The sequence below is a fragment of the Microtus oregoni genome, unplaced genomic scaffold (assembly GCF_018167655.1).
Source record: "Microtus oregoni isolate MIOR12 unplaced genomic scaffold, Mior012 000019F_ref0000042, whole genome shotgun sequence".
In the NCBI taxonomy this organism is placed as follows: Eukaryota; Metazoa; Chordata; class Mammalia; order Rodentia; family Cricetidae; genus Microtus; species Microtus oregoni.
In genome coordinates this window covers 2,147,637-2,166,238 of record NW_024543078.1, presented here as the reverse complement: position 1 = coordinate 2,166,238, position 18,602 = coordinate 2,147,637, and the positions used below count along the sequence as shown (strand labels likewise).

General features: G+C 42.1%; 1 protein-coding gene across 6 annotated transcripts in view; it reads right to left on the bottom strand.

The window, feature by feature from the left end:
• The window catches only part of LOC121459751 (protection of telomeres protein 1-like), a 67,273-nt gene that overhangs the window by 38,938 nt on the left and 9,733 nt on the right, over window positions 1-18,602 (bottom strand). For 3 of the 6 annotated variants that reach the window (XM_041669748.1, XM_041669744.1, XM_041669745.1), the window contains exons 2-4: window positions 16,371-16,455; window positions 14,622-14,669; window positions 4,750-4,864 (exon numbers count right to left, since the gene is read on the bottom strand). In XM_041669748.1, coding sequence (XP_041525682.1) covers window positions 4,750-4,864; window positions 14,622-14,630 — 124 coding nt within the window. In that variant the 5' untranslated portion in view covers window positions 14,631-14,669; window positions 16,371-16,455. The remainder of the gene's footprint in view (window positions 1-4,749; window positions 4,865-14,621; window positions 14,670-16,370; window positions 16,456-18,602) is intronic. The other 3 variants (XM_041669746.1, XM_041669743.1, XM_041669749.1) reach the window with 2 other exon arrangements.

Below are 18,602 nucleotides of genomic sequence, written 5' to 3'. Positions count from 1 at the left end.
TGGAAATCAGTGTGGCAGTTTTTCAGAAAATTAGGAGTCAACCTACCTCATGATCCAGCAATACCACTCTTGGGAATACACCCAAGAGATGCCCAATCATACTATAAAAGCATTTGTTCAACTATGTTCATAGCAGCATTATTTGTAATAGTCAGAACCTGGAAACAACCTAGATGCCCCTCAATGAAGAATGGATAAAGAAAGTGTGGCACATCTACACATTAGAGTACTACTCAGTGGAAAAAAACAATGACATCTTGAATTTTGCATGCAAATAGATGGAAATCGAAAACACTATCCTGAGTGAGGTAACCCAGACCCAAAAAGATGAATATGGTATGTACTCACTCATTAGAGGATTCTAGCCATAAAAAAAGGACATTGAGCCTATAATTCGTGATCCTAGAGAAGCTAAATAAGAAGGTGAACCCAAAGAAAATCATATATAGATCCTCCTGGAAATTGGAAGCAGACGAGATCGCCAGGCAAAAGTTGGGAGCATGGGGGTGGGGGGAGGGGAATGGGGGGAGATAAGGGAGAAGGGGAGGATTGGGGAGAGCTTGGGGGAAGAAGGGTGGATATGGGAGCAGGGAAGAAGATATCTTAATTAAGGGGGCCATTTTAGGGTTAGCAAAAGACTTGGCTCTAGAGGTGTTCCCAGGAGTCCATGGAGATGTCCCCAGATAGGTCCTTGGGCAGTAGAGGAGAGGGAGCCTGAACTGGCCTTGTCCTATAGTCACACTGATGAATATCTTGAATATCACCATAGAACCTTCGTCTAACAATGGATGGAGATAGAGACAGAGACCCACATCTGAGCACTGGACTGAGCTCCAGCAGAAGGAGGGAGAATATGAGCAAGGAAGTCAGGACCACGAGGGGTTGGTTCACCCACTGAGACAGTGTGCCTGATCTAATGGGAGCTCACCAAGGCCGGCTGGACTGGGACTGATGGAGCATGTGATCAAACCGGACTCACTGAATGTGGCTGACAATTGGGGGCTGACTGAGAAGCCAATGATAATGGCACTGGAATTTGATTCTACTGCATGTACTGGCTTTTTGGGATCCTAGTCTGATTGGATACACACCTTCCTAGGCCTGGATGGAGGGGGAGGGCCTTGGACTTCCCACAGGGCAGGGAACCCTGACTTCTCTTAGGACTGGAGCGGGAGGGAGAAGGGTGAGTGGAGAAGCAGGAGGCAAATGGGAGGAGGGGAGGAGGTGGAAATTTTGAATGGTATTATTTATAAAGCAATAGAAAAAGAAAAAAAAATAGAAAACAATTAAAAATTTAAAAAACAAGCATCATTTATCACTTCTCTTTTTGTACTTTACTTTTATAAACATTAATTCTTTAATTCTTAAATTGAAAGTATTTTGTATAATATATTCTTATCTGTTTTCCTTTCTCCAACTCCTCTCAGATCCTCCACATCCAAATCCATTCCCTTTCTTTCCCTATCTCATTAGAAAACAAACAGGCAACAAAACCAAAAGCAGAATAGAGCAAAACAAACATTCTATTAGCAGACCGGTAGTAGTTTTCTCCTAGGTCCATGGCCTATCTAGTCTCGAGTTCTTGGCTCGCTGAGCACTGTCAGGCATGGGCTCCATCTCATGGAGGAGGCCTTAAATCTAATGGACAGTAGCTGGTTACTCCCACAGCTTTTGCTCCAGCACATCATGCAAACAGCGTCGCTGTAGATCAAGGGGTTGTTTACCTTTCTCCTCTTCCACAGTGAGTGCATGAAGACTATGTATACAGAAGCAAGTACCATCAAACACTGAACAATGGCAAATGTTCTTCCCATGTACCATCACCATCCCTATCTTAGTTAGGTTTTTATTCCTGGGAAGAGACACCATAACCACGGTAACTTTGTAAAGAAAACATTTAATTCAGAGGGTTTGCTTACAGTTTCAGAGTTCAGTTAATTTGGGGCATGGCGGCGTGCAGGCAGAAGTGGTGCTGAAACTGAAGAGTCCTGCATCCTGACTCAGAGACAACAGGAAGTCTACTGACTCACTGGGCCACATCCTGAGTATATGAAACCTCAAAGCCCACCACAACAGTGACACACTTCCTCCAACAAAGCCACATCTCCTAATAGTGCTACTCCCTTTGAGATTATGGGGTCAAATACATTCAAACTACCACAATCCCCAAAGTACTTTCTGAATCAGTTGCAGTTTCTCAAAGCCCACCCTGCGCCTAACTCTCCAGCTGGGTTTTGACACACTTCCAAAGCTGGTGCTGGAACTGCAATTGAAGCCATATCTTTTCAATTTTAGCCCATTTCTTGTAATGGTGAAAACAAGAATTTTGTAGTCAGACATGCGGCTGGTTTGCCAGAAACAATGGTGTACTTTGATAACCTGCCACTTTTACATAGAATCTTCACTGAGGCTAAGAGAAGCCTTGGTTACCCACATGCACATGCGCACACACACATGTGCGTGGGTGCAAAGACCATGAGCGCTGCTTTCCTGTCTCCATCACATCACACACCCACACAGAGTCACCTTGAAGACAGAATGACATCAGGAAGAATCCAAAAGGAGAGCAAGAGAGCAAGGAAGATATCTCGGTCATGGAGGGGGTTGCTGAGTAACACTGACGACTCATGTTTGATTCCCCAGAACCCAGACATAAAATTAAAACAAACAAAAAACAAACCAGCAAACAAAACCACCGCAGGTACAGTGGCATTTAGTAAGAGATAAGCAATCTGTATGACTTCCCGGGGGAAGGCTGTTTCTTTGCGCTCACTTCTCCTCAGTTGCCGTGGTTCTAAACATAGTGGGGTTAAGGCCTCCTGGGTTTTTCCTGTCTACTTTGTTGTATCTCCAGTTCACCTCACATTTGGGCAGCCATATTGTTTCAGATTGACAGGTGCAGCCTCTGGTGTGATCTATTTCATCATCATCCCCCAATTCAACAGTCTTCACATCATCATCCACAGAGAAAATCATTATTCTTGTATACTAATAAAATAAGAATATGTGATTCCTTCTCCTTCAGCCCACGCAAGCTTTTTCCTATGTATTTGAGGACTGATTTTTTTCTTTTCCTATTAAAAAAAAATCCCCTGGCCGGGCGATGGTGGCGCACGCCTTTAATCCCAGCACTCGGGAGGCAGAGGCAGGCGGATCTCTGTGAGTTCGAGACCAGCCTGGTCTACAGAGCTAGTTCCAGGACAGGCTCCAAAGCCACAGAGAAACCCTGTCTCGAAAAACAAAAACAAAAAAAAAAACAAACAAAAACAAACAAAAAAACAAACAAAAAAAAATCCCCTGAAATTTTTAAGTGCGATTGTGATATATCTTCACATTGCTTTGAAGACTGTAAATGGAAAGACTACTGGCATAGGACATTATTTCATTTGTTTGTATCATCTCTAATCAATTCCAGCAATATTGTGAGTGTTCAGAGCATGAGCCTTGATTTCCCTGAATGAGGTCATTCCAATGTACACTACAGTATGGATGCTATTCTAAATCGTAGTGCTCTGTTACCCTCTGAAACTGTTCATCACTGGTCTGCAGAAATGCAATTTATATAATGCTAAGTTTGAATCTTGAAACATTTATTAGTTCTCAAAGGCTCTGTGTGGCACAGTATTTAGGGTTTCTATTTACAATTTTACATTCTCTCAAACACAATTTAATTTCTTCTTTCTCAGTTAGTTGCCATTGTTTTTATGTCCCAGCCTTCCCCCAACCACCATGTTAAATACAGCAACAAAACACTGGCCACCCTGACAAACTGTCTTTTTTCCTGACTGTATTAATTATGCTTTGAGAGACTCATATCCAGGTGAATTTATGGTAATTTCTTCTACACTGTGTAGTAATAAGGGGCGGTGGGGCTGCATTCCCAGCACCCCAGCCGCCTGCCCGGCTAGCTTATGCCCCGAAATAATTACACAGACACTGTATTCTTTCAAGCACTGCTTGGCCCTTTAGCTCTAGCACTTACAGGCTAATTCTCACATCCCGATCAACCCATCTCTAACAATCTGTGAGAACCGGGTCTTACCGGGAAGATTCTAGCCTAGTCCATCCTGGGTTGGAGCTTCATGCCGTGTGTCTGCCAGGGAGCGGGGCATGGCGTCTCTCTCAGGCGTCTGCTCCCGAGAGGACAGCGGTCGAGTCTCTGACCTCACTTCCTCTTCCTCCCAGCGTTCTGTCCTGTTTTCTCCTCCCACCTATCCTCTAACCAATAAAATGGGCCAGGGCAGTGCCTTTATTAGCCAATGACCTTCCTCCATCAACACTGTCTACACTGAGCTTCTGTAACGACATTCTTTGATTATTGTTCTAAAGTTGCAGACATTTAACTTCAATTACATAAATATTCTCACTGCCCCCCAGCACACTTCATCATCACAACGTAGCCTATAGAGATGCTATAGTAATGTCTTTTTCTGTTTAGTTTTCATTTCTCTGCAGACTTGAGAGTGACTGACGTGTGGTCACTACAGTACTGCAATGTTCAGTACGTGGTAACGTACTTACCTTCACCAACAAATGTTATACTTCTGAATGTTTTCATGTCACTTCGCACTCTTCTAAAATATGCATTCGTACTGTGACCACATTCACTTCATAAATTAAAATGACCAAAAACAGACATCAGTTTCATGACACTGACACTGTTCTCAGACCCAGGACACTGAAGGCATTGTGGCCCTGAGACCAACAATGCAGCTCTTGTCCATAAAACATGCCCATTCTGACACCTACCAGTTCCTTTGCTTAAGTAGGGAGGCTTAAAGAACTTCACAACACCACAGACATTGACAACTGCGCCATCCTTAAGTAGATTCAGGGGTGTGTATGTATAAGGTGCTACTGGGACCTAAGGAAAGAAAAGATAGCAAATTTACCAGCCAATATTTATATGTTATAATATTATGATAACAACTGTGAATTACTAAGTTTGTACCAATTCATTTTAAAAGATTTATCCTAAAAAAAAAAAAAAGAATGACTTTCGGGGTGGTATGATTGGAAACAATAAGGCTACCATAGATACCAATGGGTTTTCTTGAAACAATTCTGCTCATAAACAGAAATCAACACACAAGTCTATAAAAGTTTAAACATTCATTGTATTTCTTTAACAAGGAAGTACAAAAAAATTCCATTAAAATGCAGAAGCTGAAGCAGTAACAGAAAGGAAATTCTTACTTTTAACTCAATTTTTCAGATCTAAGAGAATCTTCCAGATGATGATGACAAAGTGTGATGAAGCCTCTGGACACCCAGGGGGCAACCAGAGCTCTCTGCTATCGAGGACCTAAAGCTCAATTATGACGGAGCAATGTTCAGCAAAAGAAACAGAAAAGCTCTGTGCCTAAGCTCAAGATAGACCCATACGCCACCTCAATGATCTTGTTCCTGACTCTGAGATGCATGGGAAAGCCACACAGGGACATGAACCACTATCCACCTAACTGCTTACTCAAAAACCCAACCAACCAAATAAACAACAAAACACTCGGACATGATTAATTTGACAGTCCATTGAAATTAGTCATTTCATTAATTATTTATAGAGCTAAGTTACTCTTCAATATAAATCAATAAATGGATTTTCTGCATAGTCATTCTCCTACTAACTGGGTTAATGTACTCTTGAATGGAAATCATCTAGAACATTATATATAAATTTACAAAATAAATACAAATGAGTTAATTTTTTCCCCCTGGCTGACAGCAAAATGTGACTTCCCTAAGAGGAGACTACAGAGGGTAGGAGGCATCAAAATCAGTTTGAACTTGAACAAATGCTGTTAGGGAGAGTTCACAGGGTAGGTAAGGGCAGTGGTAAGCAAATGTGTATCAGCAATAGTTGGTGACAGGGAACTAAACCACAGAGCAAACAGAACTTACAAGCAATTGTACATAACCTACACTGGAGATCTATAAGCAGTCTGATGAGCCGATGTCTAATATCTCTAACAACAGGCATGTAGTATTATAGCATCCTACCTTGTGTTTGGCTGGTAATGTGATGTCACATCCCCTTCCTTGACAGTGCCTCCCAAGGCATGCTACTGCTCTATGGCGACCCCTAGAAGAACTAGAATGCTCCTGTCCAATAAGGCCTAGCAAACACAATGGCAAAGACAGAACTTAACTATAACCAGTGCAGCTATGAAATAACATGTTATTTTCTGGATTGAGGCAGGGTCTCCTCGTGAGATGCAGGGTGTGATGCTCCAGCTGCATTCTCTGGCATGCTAGGACCACAGCATGTACCACCACTCTCAAGCAAGGACGATTTATTTACTTTGTGTGGTTTCTTTGTGTGGTCCTGGCTGTCCCTAGAGTGTGTGTAGATCATGCTGACCTCACTCTCTGATATCCACCTGTCTCTCCCTCCTAAATGCTGGAATTTAAGGTGCACACCACTCCACCAGGCTACAGAGAACTACTTTTATTATTTATTTCTGTATTTTTATTTTAATAGTCATACATGACCAGCCTCTATGGCATTAGACTGCCCAGGTCTAGAAAATCACTTACCCTAAGCTCTACTAAAACATATTCATGAGAAGGCTACAGGCTTTATATTATACTATATGGTATAAACTAAAGATAATCTGATAACATCTTCAAAAATCATTTAGCATATTGGTCATCATACATTATTTCACAAAGACATGAAAGGCTTCTACTATGTTTTGAAGGCTTGAGAAAAAGCTTGTTATACAGTGGGGGCATGAGAATGTAAGGACTGGTGACTGAAGGTACAGTTCAGAGGGTTTTGACTGTCACTCACAAAATCTGTGTTTAATCCCTAGAACCAACTATACAAGCAAACAATAATACAACCACCACAACTGAACCTTACAAACAAAACCAAACCTCATCCCTGAACAGTGGTGTGGGATTCCCCTCTGTGTGCTGTCAATATATTTCATTACCATTGGTTAATAAAGAAGCTGCTTTGGCCTATGGCAGGGCGGAATAAGGCTAGGAGGGAAATAAAGTGGAGTCAGAGAGATGCTATGTAGCTGCCAAAGGAGACAGATGCCGGAACCTTACTGATGGGCCACAGCCTCATTGCAACACATAAATTAATAAAAATGGGTTAATTTAAGATGCAAGAGTTAGTTAATAGGAAGGCTGCCTGACCTAACAGGCCAAACAGTGTAGTAATTAATTCTGTGCGATTAATTTGGGTCTGGGTGGCCAGGAACGAAAGAGCAGTCTCTGTCAGAAAAGCATTATTAAAGAAAATATAGTTTAAAGCAGTGTATAAAAGTCAAGACAATATATGCCTAAAAAATGAAAATCCACCTTCTCAGCAGGGCTGAGAAGAAGGTCAGCAGATGAAGCACTGGCCGTGGATGTGAAAGGAATACAGCACCCAGGTCGGTGCTGATTGAGTTTGCAGCTCACGAGTAATCACACTGCTCTGGAGGCAGAGTCAGAGGACCCTGGGAGCAAGCTGGCTAGCTGGACTAGAGTTCGCAAGCTCTGTGTTTGATAAGATATCAATGCTTCACGATATACTGTGGACAGGAATACAGCAAGACACCTACCCATCAGTCGCTGGTATCCACACGCACTGTCTGTGCACAGACAGTGGTTAAAAGCTTCCCTTACCTGCAGAAAGGACCCACACTTGGTTTCTAGTACCCATACTGAGTACGCACAGTCCACCTATAACTCCAGTTAAGAAGCCCCATCACCTCTGACTCTGTGCACAGTGCACGTAAATCAAGTAGGCACATGCACACACACAGACACATAAGTCAGTACCAAATGCAGGTATTTCCTATATTAACTCTATCAACACACGGCATTCTTACCAGGTTCACTCAGCTGTGCATATGGGAACCTTTCCAATGCTGCTTTAAACGTCAAACTTTTATAAAACAATGAAAATTTGGCTTAAAAAATGTATCACAGACAACCCAGCACCCCCAGCACCCCTCCCCAACCCTGCCCCGCTGTATGCTAGGACCAGTGCTCAACTACAGTCTTAAGCTCCTAAACTAAGGCGACCCACCCAGAGCGGTGAGTGCCTGCCAGCCGGGCAGGCCTCAGGGTCCCCTGTAAGGGAGCCGGGCACCTCCAGCTCCGGCGCCAGGCTTCCTGCGCGCTCCTGGATACCACCACCCCCACACACACTTGCTCCATTCATGCTGTTGGCCCTGGAATCCCATCAGGACGGTTGCGGAGGAATCCCATCTGGACGGGAACGGTTCCTGCTTCTACACTGAAGAGATATACCCTGAGAGTCAATCACAGCAAAGTCTGGACCAAGAGATCAGGCCTCTCCTGGCTCCATTTGAAGGAAGAGATGGGAAGGCGCCAATACAAGAATTCCTCCAACAATCTGAAAGGCAACATGACACCACCAGAAACCAGGGATCCCGAAATAAGAAGAATTGTACACCCTACTCCTGAAGAAATAGAAGAAATCGACTCAAAAGTGAACTATAGGAAAATAATAGAGGACCTTAAACAGGAGGTGAAAAACTGCCATAAACAATTAGAGATTACAAACAAAAAGGTAGAGGAAATGAATAAATCGCTCAAAGACACGCAAGAAAACCAAGAGAAACAAGAAAAAGCAATCAAACAGGTTAGGGAAGCGGTTCAAGACATGAAGAATGAAATGGAAGCAATGAAGAAAGCACAAACCGAGGGAAGAATGGAGATGGAAAATCTGGGTAAACGAACAGGAATGACAGAAACAAGTACTAACAACAGATTACAAGAGATAGAAGAGAGAATATCAGACACTGAAGATACCATAGAAAAAATAAACACACTGATCAAAGAAAACAGCAAAACCAACAAATTCTCATCAAAAAACATTCAGGAAATTTGGGACACAATAAAAAGACCAAACCTAAGAATAATTGGAGTAGAAGAAGGAGAAGAAGTGCAGCTCAACGGTACAGAAAATATACTTAATAAAATTATAGAAGAAAACTTTCCCAACCTGAAGAAAGAGGTACCTATGAAGGTTCAAGAAGCATACAGAACACCAAATAGGCTGGATCAAAAAAAAAAAACATCCCCTCGCCATATAATAATCAAAACACAAAATACACAGAATAAAGAAAGAATATTAAGAGCCGCAAAGGAAAAAGGCCAAGTTACTTATAAAGGTAAACCTATCAGACTTACACCTGACTTCTCTATGGAAACCATGAAAGCCAGAAGGTCCTGGATAGATGTACTGCAAAAACTAAGAGATCATGGATGCAAGCCCAGACTACTATATCCAGCCAAGCTTTCGTTCACTATAAATGGAGAAAACAAAATTTTCCAGGATAAAAACAAATTCAAACAATACGTAGCCACAAATCCAGCCTTACAGAAAATTATAGAAGGAAAATCACTAACCAAGGAGTCCAACAATCCCCACAATAACTCAGTCATCTAGAGACCTTTCACCAGCGCAACTCAAAGAAGGGAAACACACAAACCCTACTACTAAAAAAGTGACCGGAGTTAACAACCACTGGTCATTAATATCACTTAATGTCAATGGGCTCAACTCACCTATAAAAAGGCACAGGCTAAGGGATTGGATACGAAAACAGGATCCAACGTTCTGCTGTCTACAAGAAACACACCTCAACCACAAAGACAGGCACCTACTCAGAGTAAAGGGCTGGGAAAAGGCTTATCAAGCAAATGGTCCTAAGAAACAAGCAGGTGTGGCCATACTAATTTCTAACAAAGTTGACTTCAAACTTAAATCAATCAGAAGAGATGGAGAGGGACATTTTATACTCATAACAGGAACAATTCATCAGGATGAAGTCTCAATCCTGAATATCTATGCCCCGAATATAAAAGCGCCCACGTATGTAAAAGAAACATTACTAAAACTCAAGGCAGCCATCAAACCACACACACTAATAGTAGGAGACTTCAACACTCCTCTCTCACCAATGGACAGGTCAATCAGACAGAAACCTAACAGAGAAATAAGAGAATTAATGGAGGTAATGAATCAAATGGACTTAACAGACATCTATAGATTATTCCACCCGAAGAGGAAAGAATATACCTTCTTCTCTGCAGCTCATGGAACCTTCTCGAAAATTGACCACATACTCGGTAACAAAGCTAACTTACACAGTTACAAAAAATATTAGTAACCACCTGTGCCTTATCAGATCACCATGGATTAAAGTTAGAATTCAACAACAATGCTACCCCCAGAAAGCCTACAAACTCATGGAAACTGAACAGTCAACTTCTGAACCATACCTGGATTAAGGAAGAAATAAAGAAAGAAATTAAAGTCTTCCTTGAATTCAATGAAAATAAAGAAACAACATACTCGAACTTATGGGACACTATGAAAGCAGTGCTAAGAGGAAAGTTCATCGCACTAAGTGCCCACTAAAAGAAAACAGAGAAAGCACATATTGAAGACTTAACAGCCCACCTGAAAGCTCTAGAAAAAAAAGAAGCAGACTCACCTAGGAGGAGTAGAAGATTGGAAATAATCAAACTGAGGGCTGAAATCAACAAAATAGAAACACAGAAAACAATCCAAAGAATCAATGAAACAAAAAGCTGGTTCCTGGAGAAAATCAACAAGATTGATAAACCCCTAGCCAAACTAATCAAACGGCAGAGAGAGAATACGCAAATTAATAAGATCAGAAATGAAAAGGGGGACATAACCACAGACACAGAGGAAATTCAGAGAATCATCAGATCATATTACAAAAGCCTGTATAACACAAAACTGGAAAATGTAAAAGAAATGGACACTTTTTTAGATAAATACCATATACCAAAGTTACACCAGGACCAGGTGAACAATCTAAACAGACCTGTTGGTCGCGAAGAATTAGAAGCTGTTATCAAAAACCTCCCTACCAAAAAAAGCCCAGGACCAGATGGTTTCAATGCAGAATTCTACCAGAACTTCCAAGAAGAGCTAATACCCATACTCCTTAATGTATTCCACAATATAGAAACAGAAGGGTCATTACCTAATTCCTTTTATGAAGCTACAGTTACTCTGATACCAAAACCACACAAAGACTCAACCAAGAAAGAGAATTACAGGCCAATCTCACTCATGAACATCGACGCAAAAATCCTCAACAAAATACTGGCAAACCGAATCCAAGAACACATTAGGAAAATTATCCATTATGATCAAGTAGGCTTCATTCCTGAGATGCAGGGCTGGTTCAACATACGAAAATCTATCAATGTAATCCAGCATATAAATAAACTGAAGGAAAATAACCATATGATCATCTCATTAGATGATGAAAAAGCATTCGACAAAATTCAACATCCATTTATCTTAAAAGTCTTGGAGAGATTAGGGATACAAGGGTCATACCTAAATATAATAAAAGCTATATACAGCAAGCCGACAGCTAACATCAAATTAAACGGAGAGAAACTCAAAGCCATCCCGCTTAACTCAGGAACACGACAAGGATGTCCACTCTCTCCATACCTCTTCAATATAGTACTTGAAGTTCTAGCAATAGCAATAAGACAACATAATGGGATCAAGGGGATTCGAATTGGAAAGGAAGAAGTTAAACTTTCGTTATTCGCAGATGATATGATAGTGTACTTAAGCGACCCCCAAAACTCCACCAAAGAACTTTTACAGCTGATAAACAGCTTTAGTAATGTGGCAGGATACAAGATCAACTCCAAAAAATCAGTCGCCCTCTTATACACAAAGGATAGGGAAGCAGAGAGGGAAATCAGAGAAGCTTCACCATTCACGATAGCCACAAACAGCATTAAATATCTTGGGGTAAATCTAACCAAGGAAGTGAAAGATCTATTTGACAAGAACTTTAAGGCATTGAAGAAAGAAATTGTAGAGGATACCAAAAAATGGATGGATCTACCTTGCTCTTGGATTGGGAGGATCAACATAGTAAAAATGGCAATTCTACCTAAGGCAATTTATAGATTCAATGCAATCCCCATCAAGATCCCATCAAAATTCTTCACAGATCTGGAGAGGACAATAATCAACTTTATATGGAAAAACAAAAAACCCAGGATAGCCAAAACAATCCTATACAATAAAGGATCTTCTGGAGGCATTACCATCCCTGACTTCAAACTCTATTACAGAGCTACAGTAATGAAAACAGTGTGGTACTGGCATAAAAACAGAGAAGTCGAACAATGGAATCGTATAGAAGACCCGGATTTTAACCCACAAACCTATGAACACCTCATTTTTGATAAAGGAGCTAAAAGTATACAATGGAAGAAAGAAAGCATCTTCAACAAATGGTGCTGGCACAACTGGATGTCAACCTGTAGAAGAATGAAAATAGACCCACATCTTTCACCGTGCACAAAACTCAAGTCCAAATGGATTAAAGACCTCAATATCAGCCCGAACACACTGAAAAGGATAGAAGAGAAAGTGGGAAATACCCTACAACAGATGGGCACAGGAGATCGCTTCCTATGTATAACCCCAGAAGCACAGACATTAAGAGCAACATTGAATAAATGGGACCTACTAAAACTGAGAAGCTTCTGCAAAGCAAAGGACACTGTCACTAAGACACAAAGGCAACCTACTGACTGGGAGAAGATCTTCACCAACCCCGCAACAGACAAAGGTCTGATCTCCAAAATATATAGAGAACTCAAGAAACTAGACTTTAAAATGCTAATTAACCCAATTAAAAAATGGGGCACTGATCTGAACAGAGAATTCTCAACAGAAGAAGTTCAAATGGCCAAAAGACACTTAAGGTCATGCTCAACTTCCTTAGCAATCAGGGAAATGCAAATCAAAACAACTTTGAGATATCATCTTACACCTGTCAGAATGGCTAAAGTCAAAAACACCAACGATAACCTTTGCTGGAGAGGTTGTGGAGGAAGGGGTACCCTCATCCATTGCTGGTGGGAATGCAATCTTGTGCAACCACTATGGAAGTCAGTGTTTCGGTTTCTTAGGAAATTCGGGATCAACCTACCCCTGGACCCAGCAATACCACTCTTGGGAATATACCCAAGAAATGCCCTATCATATGACAAAAGCATTTGTTCAACTATGTTCATAGCAGTATTATTTGTAATAGCCAGAACCTGGAAACAACCTAGATGCCCTTCAATGGAAGAATGGATGAAGAAAGTATGGAATATCTACACATTAGAGTACTACGCTGCAGTAAAAAACAATGACTTCTCGAATTTTGCATGCAAATGGATGGAAATAGAAAACACTATCCTGAGTGAGGTATCCCAGACCCAAAAAGATGAACATGGGTTGTACTCACTCATAATTGGTTTCTAGCCATAAATAAGGGTCACGGAGTCTACAATAGGTGAATCTAAAGAAGCTAAGTAAGAAGGGGAACCCAAGGAAAAACATATAGGTATCCTCTTGGCTAAGGGAAGTAGACAAAATTGCCGGGGAGAAAATTGGGATCTTGGGGTGGGGTGGGTTGGGAGTAAGGGGAGATGGGGAGAGAAAAGTTAGAAGGGAAGGAGGTCGGGCCTTGGGAAAGCAGGAGGATTGGGATAAAGGAAGGTTGGACAGGGGAGCACGGAACCACAATTCTTAGTTAAGGGAACCACTTTAGGGTTGGCAAGAGACCTGACCCTAGAGGGGCTCCCAGGTGCCCAAGCTGAGGTCCCCAGTTAATTCCTTGGGCAGTTGAGAATAGGGAACCTGAAATGACCCTATCCTTGAGCAATACTGACGAATATCTTGCATATCATCATAGAACCTTCATCTGGTGATGGATGGAGATAGAGACAGAGACCCACACTGGAGCACTGGACTGAGCTCCCAAAGTCCCAATGAGGAGCAGAAGAAGGGAGAACATGAGCAAAGAAGTCGGGACCACGAGGGATGCACCCACCCACTGAGACAGTGGAGCAGATCTATTGAGAGCTCACCAAGACCAGCTGGACTGTGACTGAAAAAGCATGGGATAAAACTGGACTCTCTGAACATGGCGAACTATGAGGGCTGATGAGACGCAAAGGACAATGGCACGGGGGTTTGATCCTACGTAATGTGATGGCTTTGTGGGAGCCCAGCCAGTTTGGATGTTCACCTTCCTAGATATGGACGGAGGTGGGAGGTCCTAGGTCTTACCACAGGGCAGAAAACCCTGACTGCTCTTTGGACTGGAGAGGGAGGGGGAAAGGAGAGGGCGTAGGGGGGGAGGAGGGGGAGGGAAATGGGAGGCTGGGAGGAGGTGGAAACTTGTTTTTTTTTTTTCTCCTTTTCTCAATAAAAAAAATGTATCACAAATATAAAGATTTTCATTGATACAATCTGGTACGTCATAATTTAGCACATAAAAATCTAATGTGATACAAACTGACAGAAAGCAAAAGAAAAGAATTTGCCTGTGGTTTAAACTAATAAAAACTGTAACGTCTTCATAAAGTATTTATGAAGCGCTTAGGCAGAGATATTTATAGATAATGCAGGCAACAAAACAATCAAATACGAGGTAAATATAGAACTATAATACAATATCATCATATAAAAAAGTGAAGATATCAGTTTTCCACTGAATTGACACTACAGTAAATGTCAAGTATGAAGAAAGTAAAATTTAAAATCTATGTATCCCAAATGAAATTAAGTATCACCTTACCAAAGACATTGCTTCTGAGGAAAATCCTCTTACAGACTTATGAAAACCCTGAAAGCAGAAACCAAAAGGCAAATTTATATTTAGGCTACATCCAACATGATCACAGGCTTCCAGAGAGCATTAACTACACATTTGGCAAAGCTGGAATTCTCTACGGTGTTGCTCAGGATTGCCTGGATGCCAGCTGCAGGGGCTGACACCCCCACCTCCACTTGGACACATACGTATACATAATTTAAAAAGTTCTAAGAGATAGAAAATGGAGTTAATACTCAATATTTCCTCCTGCACAGAACTACACCCAGAGTTTCCCCAAATAGCAATCACTTTAATTACACATTTGATGGCTGTCAAGCTGATTCATTGTTTTGTTATCACAAAAAAAAAAAAAACAAAAAACACCTCAGCCATATAAGACCTTTGGGATACTAAAACCTAGGCTCAACTGTTCCTCATCGAAGTCTTTATCACAGAGGTAGTTTATAACTGTGGTATGGAAGGAAGTGAAAAGGAAGAAAGAAATGATTTATATTCACAAAGAATAAAGTGAGAAAAATCCATTTTCCCTAAAAGAACCAATTGGTTAACTTAAAATAAACTCAAGTTTCTATCAAAAGTACCTGCACACAGAAATCCCTGCAATCAGTGCCGAGATCTGGATGTCTAGTTTTATAAGCCTCATTAATAAGTGTGCCAAAGGGCATGTCAACCTAGGGACTACTTCCAGGATGGTGGTCTCATGGCTGAACACTCAGTTTGTTAAGCACACACTGCAAGGTTCACGTAGAGCCCGAATCGCCCATAACGCATTTCTCTGTCACTGAGAGATAGATACACGATCACACTTTAAAAGAGTCTCATCTCCACATGGAGTCATTCTAAAGGCAGAAACCCAGTTTAATATTTTTAAACATGTTTTTTAAAACAGTTTTTAAAATATTTTATTTATTCATTCATTCATTCATTGATTTATTATGTATACGGTGCTGTATCTGTGTGTAACCCTCCAGCCCAGAAGAGGGCACCAGATTTCATTACAGAATTACAGATGGTTGTGAGCCACCATGTGGTTGCTGGGAATTGAACTCAAGACCTCTGGAAGAGCAGTTAGTGCTCTTAACTGCTGAGCCATCTCTCCAGCTCCCCCAGTTTAATATTTTTTAATTTAAAATGTTCACCTGTTTAAGGACCCAGAAAACGCTGCTCTCACATACTCTGCTGTAGACCTCAAACTGCGAGCATTCAGGGAGCAGCAGAGGACTCTGTCTGAGGTTCCGTCACCTAATTAGAGACCAGAAGGGTCACAGACAGAAACACCCACTTTGCCGGTTATGGGAACTTCATTAGCCAAGCTCAGACACAACAGAGAGGAAGAGACTAACAACACAAGGTCACACTCAAGCACAGAGGAGTTTTGTGTTATCTACTGCTTAGGGAAATTTTTTATTTATATTTATTATTATTATTTTGCTATTTTATTGGGGTAGTAAATGATTCTGAAGGGGAGAAGAGGGTATTCAGGCCTCAATGTGTCATTTTTATGGCTCATGTGCACTGCTAACCTTTTTGTTTCTTCCTAATCCATCTATTATCAGGAATTCTATTTGATAAGAACATTTCAAATTTCACATGTAAATTAAAAACCCAGTTCAACTAAGCAGTTTACCCAGACTTACAGAAACAGTATTCTATCCAATAACTTTGCCCATTAAAATCAAACATGTCAAGAGGGTAAAGGTGTGCACTTACATAAACAGTGAGTAGAAAATCTTCAAATGCTGTCAAAACATTGTCGTCCGTTTGTTTGCTACTGACACAACTCCAAATCCAGACACTGCAGTGGGAAAATTAGAGTTCATCCATCAGTAAACACACATAACGCTGAGCACCACAAGTCTATGTTCACAGCATGTTTGGAGGGCACATCTACAAAGCAGAGTCTGGTTAACCTAAACTTGTTTAATGTTACTGAATATGCGAGTCAGACCACAACCTTCCTTAAGAGCCTCCTTCACTAACAGATACAGGACAGCCACAGATGGCTGTAATGGAAAAAGCGCTAAAAACACTTCTTAGACAGTTGCATTTAGTGAGACTTCCAGAATCACCGCCTCCAATTCTGTAAACGAGCAGTGAGTGAGTCCTGTGATGAGGCAGCAGGTGACACAGCAGGAGGAGGAACCGAACTGAAAGTAAATCTGGAGTAGAGACAGCAGCCGAGACAGGGCTCTCCGCACCCAGCAGCACAGACCTCTGGAGTAGAGACTGCAACCGAGACAGGGCTCTCCGCAACCAGCAGCACAGACCTCTGGAGTAGAGACTGCAACCGAGACAGGGCTCTCCGCAACCAGCAGCACAGACCTCTGGAGTAGAGACAGCAGCCGAGACAGGGCTCTCCGTACCCGGCAGGTCAGACCTCTGGAGTAGAGAGAGCAGCCGAGACAGGGCTCTCCGCACCCAGCAGCACAGACCTCTGGAGTAGAGACTGCAACCGAGACAGGGCTCTCCGCAACCAGCAGCACAGACCTCTGGAGTAGAGACAGCAGCCGAGACAGGGCTCTCCGCACCCGGCAGGTCAGACCTCTGGAGTAGAGAGAGCAGCCGAGACAGGGCTCTCCGTACCCGGCAGGTCAGACCTAAGGATTGATCCAGGACATGGACGGAAGCACTCTGTATTTTTACACCAGTGAAAATTAGGACTCCCCTTTTGTTTTTAGCTATCAGGTCATTATCCTTTAATTTTATTTCATTGTCTTTTAATTCTTGTCTTCCATGAACTAAAATGACCAGGCTTTTATCTGTTGCATTATATTATTAATTTTACTGATCCAATTTTAGCAACAAATTCATAAGATAGCTATAAAATTCCTGGGCTTCCATCTCTCTCCACGTTTACTATGTACCATGTGGAAGTCTTCTGTGCACTGGGCCTGAGGCCCACTTCCAGTGCGCTTTATTCTATTCGCTATGGTGAGCAGTCCCTCAATCCAGAAAGGGCTACCACCTATGTGTGGCTGAGCTGCGCCTGGGAGAGGTGCAATGCTGTGAAACGCAAAGAAAAACAATCTGCAGACTAGAAGAACAGTTATCAGTGGGAGCGAAGGACTAGAAGAACAGTTATCACTGGGAGCACAGGACTAGAAGAGCATCATTATCACTGGGAGCGCAGGACTAGAAGAGCATCATTATCACTGGGAGCACAGGACTAGAAGAACAGTTATCACTGGGAGCGCAGGACTAGAAGAACAGTTATCACTGGGAGCGCAGGACTAGAAGAATAGTTATCACTGGGAGCACAGGACTAGAAGAGCATCGTTATCACTGGGAGCACAGGACTAGAAGAGCATCATTATCACTGGGATCGCAGGACTAGAAGAATAGTTATCACTGGGAGCGCAGGACTAGAAGAACAGTTATCACTGGGAGCACAGGACTAGAAGAACAGTTATCACTGGGAGCGCAGGACTAGAAGAGCATCATTATCACTGGGAGCACAGGACTAGAAGAACAGTTATCACTGGGAGCGCAGGACTAGAAGAACAGTTATCACTGGGAGCACAGGACTAGAAGAACAGTTATCACTGGGAGCACAGGACTAGAAGAGCATCATTATCACTGGGAGCGCAGGACTAGAAGAGCATCATTATCACTGGGAGCACAGGACTAGAAGAACAGTTATCACTGGGAGCACAGGACTAGATGAGCATCATTATCACTGGGAGCGCAGGACTAGAAGAGCATCATTATCACTGGGAGCACAGGACTAGAAGAGCATCGTTATCACTGGGAGCACAGGACTAGAAGAGCATCGTTATCACTGGGAGCACAGGACTAGAAGAGCATCGTTATCACTGGGAGCACAGGACTAGAAGAGCAGTTATCACTGGGAGCACAGGACTAGAAGAGCATCGTTATCACTGGGAGCACAGGACTAGAAGAACAGTTATCACTGGGAGCACAGGGCTAGAAGAACAGTTATCA